The 10,966-nt window shown below is 37.7% G+C and overlaps 1 protein-coding gene across 1 annotated transcript in view; it reads left to right on the top strand.

Moving 5' to 3' along the window:
- Positions 1–10,966, top strand: part of slc2a4rg (SLC2A4 regulator) — a gene marked incomplete in the record, with an annotated part of 33,954 nt that overhangs the window by 21,928 nt on the left and 1,060 nt on the right. The window contains 5 exon segments of the mRNA XM_037684466.1: positions 661–750; positions 2,625–2,863; positions 5,653–5,753; positions 7,972–8,245; positions 10,577–10,704. Coding sequence (XP_037540394.1) covers positions 661–750; positions 2,625–2,863; positions 5,653–5,753; positions 7,972–8,245; positions 10,577–10,704 — 832 coding nt within the window.

Genomic DNA, 10,966 nt, shown 5'->3' on the forward strand with positions numbered 1-10,966 from the left:
GTGTGTGTGTGTGTGTGTGTGTGTGTGTGTGTGTGTGTGTGTGTGTGAGACTGATAGGTCTGTTCAATTTTTGCACGGTGATGTTAGGCTGGTCTATGGCATTTCTATTAGATTACTGGATGCCATAACAAACTCTGTGAGGACACATGGTGCACATGCATTTGTTGTTTCAAGTGACTGGTATAAATAAGATTCAACATGAGGGTGGACTACTCAGCATAGAAGAGAAGGAGAAGGCATCTCTCTCCAGCTCTCTAAGCAATTTTCACAGAACAGAATCTCACCACAAAGCACTTTGACTGTAGAGGCTTTCCATTACATCTTCGTCCTCACATGCAGGCACATACAAGCGAGTTTTTCACGAGTGGCTGAACATTAGATTGCTTTTCTCTCTGTACTTTTGCTACTTAGATTATTTTTTTGCTGCGTCTTTCAGAAAGTCATGACTGTTATTTATTTTTGTGCCTGCAGTCTTTCAGTTTTCTTTTGCACCAGAACATGGTTCCTTTTTATTTATCTTTTTAAATACACAGCTAAACAAATAGCAAAGTCACAGTCAGGAATGAAATGATTTAACTTTTTTTTGTGTGAAACAATTAGTACTTTTTTTTCTTCTTTTGTTGTGAATCTATGTTTCTGTATTTTTCAGGAATCCATCAGGCCATGCAGATAAGGAAGTGATGGCTGCCACTGTCTTGACCTCACTGTCCACATCCCCTTTGGTGCTTCACCCTTCCTCAGCACCCCCAGGTAATGCAATGTCCTATCTATTTTATTTTTTTTCTTAAACCTTGCACATACATCCTTAGTTGCACAAACAAACACTGTCTTATCCTCTGTGTTTACCAAATCAAGGACATTTACTGTACTTTTAAATCATGTTGAAGGGATCTCACTCTCAGCTGGGAGAAGCTGGAGGAGAGGACACCTTGGCACAAGATGATCTACAGAGTGGAAGTGCTAACCTGATTTTATCCAGTGAGAAAAAAGTCTAGCGGTGTTAAACCACAGAGTCTTGAAGTGTCATTAGCACTATTCCTTTATCTTTTATTGGGAGCATGTTAGCGCACTTATAGCCAACTGTTAAGCTTTGACACTCTTACCACAGTTCCTTTTAGTGCTTCAAATACTGCTGTGGTGGCCATTAGCATGCTAACCTTACCTACCGGTAATAATGTAAGTACTGGCAACATGTATTCCCCTCTTCATTTTTTCTTCAGGTTACCACTAAAGGAAGCTGTTGCTTTTTCTCACTAAATAAAGCTTTGTGTAGGAACTTTTGTCCTTAAAAGCTAAGGTTTATCAATTTGAATAACCTGAGCAGATATCAAATAATATCAAATTGTTTTGGACTTGTGGGAAACTGCCTCTCCAAAGGTTCGTGTGTGTGTTCTTGTAACAGTTCGGCTCAACATGAGACATACTGTTGTTTTGTTGTTGTTTCTCTTTGTGTGCAATTCTAACACTGTTCGCTCTGGGGTGTCAGATTGTAGTGTTTGCAGTAGACTTCTCAAATCCATGAGGTTTAGCATGACACGCACAGAACTGTGACTCGGGTCTCTTGGTGTGTCTGCATACCTAGGGGCTCTGGTGTTTAACTTTGTGTCCTGCAAAGCAGAGACACAATCGGGAGCTAAGCCACAATGAGCCAAAAGGGGAAAAACAGTAGATACTTCCCATTTAGCTGAAATGGTTGCAGTTTTATTTAGATCTTCAGTTGTTTTCATGTCTTACACAACTGACGTGTTATTATTGCTGTGTATAATGGAAGAGATTGTGAGATTTCAACAATTTCCTGCAGATCAATAAAGTTTTATCTTATCTTATCTTGTTGTTTTGGGATGTAGTGGAACTTCCAACATCCTTCTTATAATGGGGAAAAAAAATCACATTTTCATTTATGTAGATTGGCATAAAATGTTTCAATAAGTGATTGTAAACAAACTAATGAATGTCACAAAGACTTGTGATCTGGTACTCATCTCCTCTATTTACTGTACAAAATATGTAATAGCTTATATGTGGTAATCCCATCTTCATCTTTTCTGTAGAATGTGGTTTATTTCCCCAAATGAGTCGGATCAAGCCAGCAAGATTATTAAAGGTTAATAAGTTAATAGTGAACTTATAAGATGAGAGTTCGGCAATTGAGTTAAATTCAAAGCAGTCTGCTCCTCAGATAAATAGTGTTAACTTATTTTTTATATATGAATGTTTCTGTTCAGTGTCCTGAAATGATTTATGTTGTGACTTGGTGCTATATACCAGTAAATGTACTGAATTTAATGGAACTGATACAATACTGGATTAGTCAAAAACCCAAAATGTAGAAACAAGTGCTTTGTAAACCAAAATAAATAACGTGTTCAACTCAGCTCAACATATTTTAAACAAAAATCTTTGGACAGTAATGTCATTGCTCTAAGTTGTTGACATGGACTCATCAGACAAACTGCAGTCATTTAGGTTGTTGAAGACATTTATTGTATTTAAATAAATCATCAGGACTGTAGTTAGTATTGTTCTACCATTATGGTTCCAATAATATTGACTTCTGTTCATTTTCACAGTTTTCAAATGTAAAGCATTATGAGAAAATTATTTATTATATTTTCATCTTTCAGTTCCAGAGCCAGCCAGCAAGACCTGGAAAGAGGTGCTTTCTGCAAGTTACAGCAGTTCGACAAGTGGCAACTGGAGCTGGGATGCCAGTGACCAATCAGTGCCCTCCACACCATCCCCACCCCTTTCCAACGATGCCAACAAGAACTTCCTGCTCCCGTCCCAGGGTGACGATGCCAGCGAGGATGTCACAGAAAGCACACACTTCATGTTTGAGGACCCCATACCCCGAAAGCGAAAGGTAAAATGTTGCCTTGAGAGTCTTTTTCATTAATGATAAAATACCAAGAGTAATTTTTATCCACATGGTTAAAATGTCAAGACTAAATACACATTATAGAGATTATAGATCAAATTCATGGACAAAGATGTAGAAGATAAATCAAGTGTTTTATTTTAAAGAACAGAAGAAAGTCGCTTTAGAAAATAGCAGAAATGTTCAGAAAATGTAACGGTCTCTGACATAAAGCCTGTCCATCCTTTTTTAATGATGGATTAACTTCACTTTTTTCACTCTTCATCTTAGTTTTGTTCAGTTTAGTCAGTTTAATCCATTGAAGTGTTTTCATAGTCAATAAGCCTTCTATCCATTTTAAAGTCCTTCAGTGAAGGCAGATTGGACATCAAGGAAAAATGAAGGAAAGGATTTAGATGGGGGAGGGATGAAGCATGGGTTGAAGGGATTCACAAAAATGAGAGCGGTTGGAGTTTGTTAGGAAAAGAAGGAAAGTTATTGCTCAAGGGAACTTCAGGAGGAGAAATGAATCTGTACATTCCCCCCAGCCTTACAGCAGCAGAGGAGACTTCATATACTGTGAATGTGGAAGTCTACAGTTCAGTCTCTTTGAAGCAAGTCTGCAGTAAAGACCATTGACTTTTTGATAAAATACAGCGGTGCTTGAAAAATTGTGAACCCTTTAGAATTTTCTACATTTTTGCATAAATATGATCCAAAACATCATCAGATTTTCACACAAGTACAAAAAGTAGATCAAGAGAACCCAGTTAAACAAATGAGACAAAAATATTATACTTGATCATTTATTTATTGAGGAAAATGATCCAATATTACATATTTGTGATTGGTAAAAGCATGTGAATCTTTACTTCCAGTGCCTGGTGTGACCCCCCACCCCCACCCCCCGGTGCAGCAATAACCGCAACTAAATGTTTCCAGTAACTGTTTATTAGTCCTGCACACCAGCTTGGTGGAATTTAGTCCATTCCTCTGTACAGAACAGCTTATTTTTAATAATTGATTTTAAATAAAAATGCCATGTTGATCGTGCGGCTCATCCATCAATCAGTCAATTGCTGTCATGTCCAATTTAATTTTGAAAAACCGCGACAGAGCGAGTCTGCGATAAATGAACTGCGAAGTAGTGAGGGACTACTGTGTATATATATATATATATATATATATATATATATATACACTGTAGATAAGTGTTTATATGTATGTATAATATAGTATTATTTATCCTCTTTAGCATGCTTGTTAGAAATATGACAGTTCTCTTGTGATAAAATAATTAAATGTCAACTTTGTATTGAAGTATTAAGTCATTTTTTAAAGTATTTGTTTAGTCTGGTTATATCAGCACAGCTACATACTGTACATCACTAACTTTACCAAAGAAAAAACTACATTTTAAACAATTTTAGCCCAAAATATACACAGCACCCCCTGCTAGAAGCAGGTAAAAAGGCAGCATGACTTTTGCCCCATTTCCTCAACATTATTATTTTTCTAAAAACATGCTGTTTTTTAATGATTTATTTTAAGCTTTCACTTTTTATTTGAGAATCATAAAGGCTGGGTGAAAATCATCCAAAGTCTGCTTCTGCTTCATTTTGACTGTGTGATCTTGTGCGAGCTGCGTATTGATTAGATCATAGCAAACTGCCAGATTTTATACAAATAGTGAGTAAAGAGGATAATTTACTGCAGCTTTTAGCGGAATTACTGTAAATGTGTTAAGATGACAGAAAAATAACTTAAGGAATCGGATGATTTATTTATTGTTAATAGTCTTTGGGGTTAGCTTTGCCGAACCTTTTTTTTCTTTTCACTATCGTGGTTGTGTGGCTGCAATTTGCCAACACTTCTCAAAAGTTTTAATAACACGTTTTTGTTAAACGCAAAGGGAAAGAGCAATAACAGTCACTGAGAAATGTTTTATTGTACCTTAGAGTTAACATAATGTTTAAATGAAAACATGTTCTGTGACTGTCGTTCTAAAGCTCTTTTGCTTATTTTTTTCTTGGTATTTTTCTTCTTCTTCATGGGCTGTTGTAGGAAAGCACACACCCACTGTCTTTTATTAGCAGAGACGCAAGTCCCTGCCTGCATAGGGGAGTGAGCTGGCAGCCCTGACATGTGGGGAAAACAAATACAATGAAATGAAATGAAACCCCACGCATGCCGTCTAACCATCTCCTGACAGTTTGCTCATGAGTCAAGCAGCCATATTCTGTTTTAAGTTTAATGAGATTTAAGGAGCACATGGACAGAATTCAAGGAATCCCAATTTTAAGAGAGGCTCTGAATCATGAGTTAACATCTTTATCTTATCATCAAATGGCTCCTCACAACACCCCACGTCATGTGCAAATGCCAATGAAATGTGAAAATAGTCCAAGTTTCTTGTTTTGAATGCACTTATTTGTTTATTTATTTAGTCCTGTCTCTCCTGACCTCATGCACTATCTTATTACGACATGTTGAAATAAGTCTTAAACCAAGAGTTTTTTAAGTATTCAGTTTGTCAGTAACAGCTGACCTGTACAGAAAACCATAACAAAATATTGCAAAAAGATTTATTCCCCTGAAATATACGAAAAGGTTGATCCTCATTTTGATTAGTTTGTCTTTCATCAATCGGAGTCAGGGATGTTTGTAACGATGCATAATTTACATTTTCATATTTATCTTTTGGCATTTCATTTCCTGCATTTGTTAGAAGTGAGAAAGCTTGACTAAATTATTAATTACCGACTTGTTCTTTGTGGTAATTTGTTTCTCGCCAGAACTCCATGAAGGTGATGTTTAAGTGCTTGTGGAAGAACTGTGACAAGGTCCTCAGCACCTCCTCAGGGATCCAGCGACATATCCGCACCGTCCATCTGGGGTGGGTTGCTACCACCACAGTAACGCTGAGCACGCACGCACACAACACACACGTTTATCTGTCTCTTTCAGCTTCTCAGTAATATTGTTAATCCTAATTAAACTAGAGTTTACCAACACATTCACATCCCACACAGACTCACCTGAATTTGTTTTTGTTATTCATTTAGCTCAAGTTTAGTTTAGTTTCTCACCCTAGCATCTCAGTTTTTGTCCTCATTAAATACCTACACATTCATGCATGCGTGCCCCCCCCCTCCCCCCCCCCCCCCCCCCCCCCACACACACACAAGTTTGTCTTTCTATCTTTACGTGGACTTTGCATTGTCTCCCATTCATTTTTCATTCATTTCTATAGCCTAACCCTGACCCTTACCCTAAACCTAACCATTACCAGTACATGCCTAACCCTAAACATAACCATTACCAGTACATACCTAACCCTAACCTAAACCTAACCATTACCAGTATATACCTAACCCTAACCTAAACCTAACCATTACCAGTACATACCTAACCCTTACCCTAAACGTAACCATTACCAGTATATACCTAACCCTAACCTAAACCTAACCATTACCAGTACATGCCTAACCCTAAACATAACCATTACCAGTACATACCTAACCCTTACCCTAAACTTAACCATTACCAGTATATACCTAACCCTTACCCTAAACCTAACCATTACCAGTATATACCTAACCCTTACCCTAAACCTAACCATTACCAGTACATACCTAACCCTTACCCTAAACCCCTAACCATTACCAGTACATACCTAACCCTAAACCTAACCCATCCTCAATTCACACCTTAGTCCTAAACTTGACCCCTAACCCACCAATGACACTTCTTATGGGGCTCGGGCTTTGGACCCCATAAGGAGCAGTTGGTTCTCACAGTGTAGTATGTGTTGCAAAAATGGGCCTTACAAAGTAACACACACGTGTCACACACAAGCCAGGCCAGTCACACAATTAAGGATGTGATTGAGGTTACTATCATACATGTGTTTTTACTGCACCCTGCCGTAAGTATTTGTAACTGCAGCATCACATTTGAATCGTGTCTTTTCAGAACCACAGAGGACTGCTGTAGCAAGCCCAGGTTGCATCAGGAAGGGTGTTTGTTGTAAAACGGTAGCCCAATCTTTCATGAGAGTTTGCTTGTTAGGTGACTCATAAAGAAGTGGTTAGCAGGGGAATGGTGGCACAGAGGTTAGAGAAGGTGGGCCTATGATCGGGAGGTCACTAGTTCAACTCCCCGGTTCAACAGCATAAAAATGAGGGTGGGAAAGGCGAAACACCCACACAATTGCCCATGAGCAAGGCCCTTAACCCCCAACATCTGCTCCCAAAACAGGCCTCTCTTGAAAATGAGTCCTCGTGATTCAATGAGACTACCTGTATTTGTATAGGTGGTCTCACTGAATCACGAGGACTCATTTATAAATAATAAACTCATTTATACTTTATTTATAAATAAAGTTGTTGTTTTTTTAAAAGGGAACAACCAAAAGAAAAATATGAAGAACTTTTTAGTACTTTGGTCTTAAGGTAGACATACAAAACAATAAACCTTGCCCAAAATAAGCAGTATACTGGAATTCATTCAGCCATGGATACTGGGTGTACCGGTATTGTGTATGTACGTATATATATGTATGTATAGATATCTGTAACAGAGTCAGAGTTTCTTTATTATCATTCACACCACATGTGGTCCATCTGGTGGAACGAAATTATGTACACAGGATCCCAGTTGCTTCCAACAATAAAATGCAAAAGAAAAACTGTAATAAGATCTAAGATATGAACTAAAAAACATCAACAAAAAATATGTTAAGCACTAATAGCATAAAAACAAAAACATATCTGTACATGCATGTATAAATGTATCATATGTCTAGGTGTATATAGGAACGTTCACTAACATTTGCACATTACTTGTTTCTGCACAATAATTGCATCTTCTGCTCTAGAAGCCAAAGTCTATAAAATCCATGTAAATGATGTACTCCTCACTGCTGTGGAGAAATGAAATGAAGTGTCGTCCAGTTTTGCATGGTGCGCTGTACAACTTTGAATGACAATAAAGTTTATATTTATTTATTATTATTACTACAACCTCCATGTCTCTTACTTATCTTAGAAAAAGAGCATTTTTTTCAAGAAAGGAATATAATGTTTCAAATTGTCTCTGCTTTCTTCCTGCAGACGAAACAGTGACTCAGATTACAGCGACGGGGAGGAGGATTTTTACTACTCAGAGATTGAAGTCAACATGGACAGTCTAACAGAGGGCTTGTCCAGCCTCACACCTACCTCCCCCACCACGGCCGGTCCTCCGCCCATCTTTCCCCCACCGCTGAGCGACGTCTCCCACTCTGAGCTCATCAGCGTGAACGGTTTGCAGAGCCACACCTCGTCACTGCTCAGCCAATCAGCGCCCTCCACACTCTGCCACATTCGCACTGACCACGCCTATCAGGTACTTCTCTCATACACATGCATGATACTAGACACACACACACACACACAGGTTATATTCATCATGCAGATTTTGCTGCCATACTTAATAAATACATTTGATTTTCTCTCACATTGAAAGATGAGTTATTGATCCTTGAGGGAAATGATTGAAAAATTAAAATTTGCAATGACATTTTTTTGAGATCAGTTGCAACAAAACAAAAACATTCAGTGTTATGTGCTCCGACGCAGATGTGGGAGTGGAGTGAGAGAACTACAAGTTCACGTATACAAATATATTTTTTACAGTTTAAAAACAACATTTGAGGTTATAAAAGTTTTGGTTATGTGGTGTGATTATGCTTAGATTCCTACTCACACCATCTCACTTGAACTGTTTCGTGGTAACTGGACATTGATGTCCCTTCCCTCTCCTCCTCCTCCTCATTCTTCCTCTTTTTCTTCCAATTCTCCATCAATTCATGCACATCCATTGTTTATGTATGTGGCTGGAGGTAAAATTCAACGATTTCAATTTAATAAACACATTTTCCTAAAAACTTATTCCACACTGAATGCAGTTGTTTGCAGGGATTTTGCATTAGCCCTGAACTTTCAGTTGCCATGACAATAAACAATACACACAAAGATAGATGCATCGTATGCATCACTAACCGTTTGTTTTTCTTGTATCAAATTGCTCAGTGAGTTTTTTTTTCTTCTGTTTTAATTTCTAAATTTGATTTTACTAAAGCAAATCTCATTTCAGTTTATCTTCTTACTGACTGTTCATTGCTTTTTCTATTGTTCTCTTTGTCTCTTACCTTTTGCAAATTTCCTGTCCCTTCTTGTTTTCGTTGGGTCCCCTCCCGGCCGTGTGGGTGGTTGTCCACGTTCCAGGCCACCGCTCCAGTGAGTATCCCAGTGGGTCCTGAGCTGGCTGGGATAAGCAGTGGTAATGGGATCGGGCCTGGAACTGGGACTGGGAATGGCATCAGTGTATCTTGGCAGTCCCCTCCTGTCATTTTTAAAGGCGTCCCGGTGAGTGAGGCTTTGTCTCACGCCTTTTTAAAACTAAAAACTAAATCTCCATCTTCACTTCCTCCCTGCTGTTTCCACTCGCAGCCATTTAAGCTTTTTTTCTAAACTGTTTTCCCTTCTCATAGTTTTTAACACCACAGAGAGGCGTCAGATTTTCTTTCTTCAGTACAGTTTAGATTAAAAGGTTAAACATTTCTTCAAATATAAAAATGACCTTTGCTTCCCTGCACACACACTTTTTTCTCCTAAAGATACAAAATGCTTTACAAGGAGAAGGTGAATTTGGCGTAATGAATGTTTACAACAACAATAAACATCTGAAAACTTTTCTCTTTAACAAAGTTTCTTTAAACAAAGGAAACATAAAGTGCCGTTTTAATTCAAAAGAAACAACCAACACTTTAATAGAAGTTGTTATGAAGAACTTTAATATGTTTTTTAAAAATGCTATTATAAACATTTTTCAAATATTTCTTTATAAACGCAGATTAAACAAAATCCTTAGGCACAAAATTTTATGAAGATTTACTACTAATGTCATTGATAAAACAAATACTGTTGATTTTCTTTAACTTTTTGACAGATCCTCCCTCTAGTGTTACTTCTAAGTAAAATAAAGTGTGTATTTGTATGGACTAAGCAGGCATGAGCCAAACGTTGCAACACTAACAATGTGGCGCTAACATCTGAACGGCAGCAATGCAAAGTTGGAATTGATTTGTGTAACTTGTGTCTGTGGAGCGACTGCAGTCCAAGCTGCAGAGTTCAGAGCTCCACAAACTGCTGAGATAAAGTTACACCTCAAAGTAAAGCTGAGATTCATTTAGTAGCAAGGCTAAGTGTTTCCAAATAACCGTCTTTATAAAGTACAATTTAAATTTTAGGTTTGAGGAAATAAAAAGTAATCAGGCGTTGGCCTGGACAGGGTTTTCAAAAAGTCAATAAAATGTTTCTTTAACTTAGATGTTTGCATTCATTTACATAATGCTGAATATTCCATACTCACTATTTAAAATACTCAAGTTTCAAGACTTTAAGAAATAAGAATTATAACAAGAAACATATTATTTAAATCCTTTCCAGTCACAAATTTTGCTCACAGAAAAATAAAAGTAAATTAGTGACAGTAGTAACTTCTGACAGAAACAGATTCAGGTTCTGTTTGTCTCTGAGCTGGTTTCATTGTGTTTTGTCTTAAGAGTAATTAATTCATGTATTTATTTTTTTGCTCTGCTTCACAGTAGACCAGGCACACGGTTTTTATCTGCGTCACTATTTACTGACGCTGCATGTTTTTCCTTCTTTGCAGGGTCCTGTGAATCATGTCCGCACCATTAGCATGGGTGAAAAACGTCAGCCAGCAGCCAGCACACACATCACTGTTAACAAGAACCACGCTGTAATAACGCCGGCAGCTAAATCCACACCAGGAACCAGGTATGGATCAACTTCTTGTCCCACTGAGATTGTTAAACCGTTATGGTTTTTCTTCAGAGCTCCAATATTTGGAATTGAAATATGTTTGAAACGACCACAATGTAAACAAGTGTTTGTGCTCACTAAAACAACTTGTGGATTTAAAGAACAATAACCTTGAAAGAGTTTTCCACACAGTCATATTGATCCCATTCAGAATGATCAGTTATGGTGTTTCAATGTACTGTATAGTTGTGTGTGTGTATATCTGAAGAAATACCAT

The sequence above is a fragment of the Nematolebias whitei genome, chromosome 11 (assembly GCF_014905685.2).
Source record: "Nematolebias whitei isolate Nwh7 chromosome 11, NemWhi1, whole genome shotgun sequence".
Lineage (NCBI taxonomy): Eukaryota > Metazoa > Chordata > Actinopteri > Cyprinodontiformes > Rivulidae > Nematolebias > Nematolebias whitei.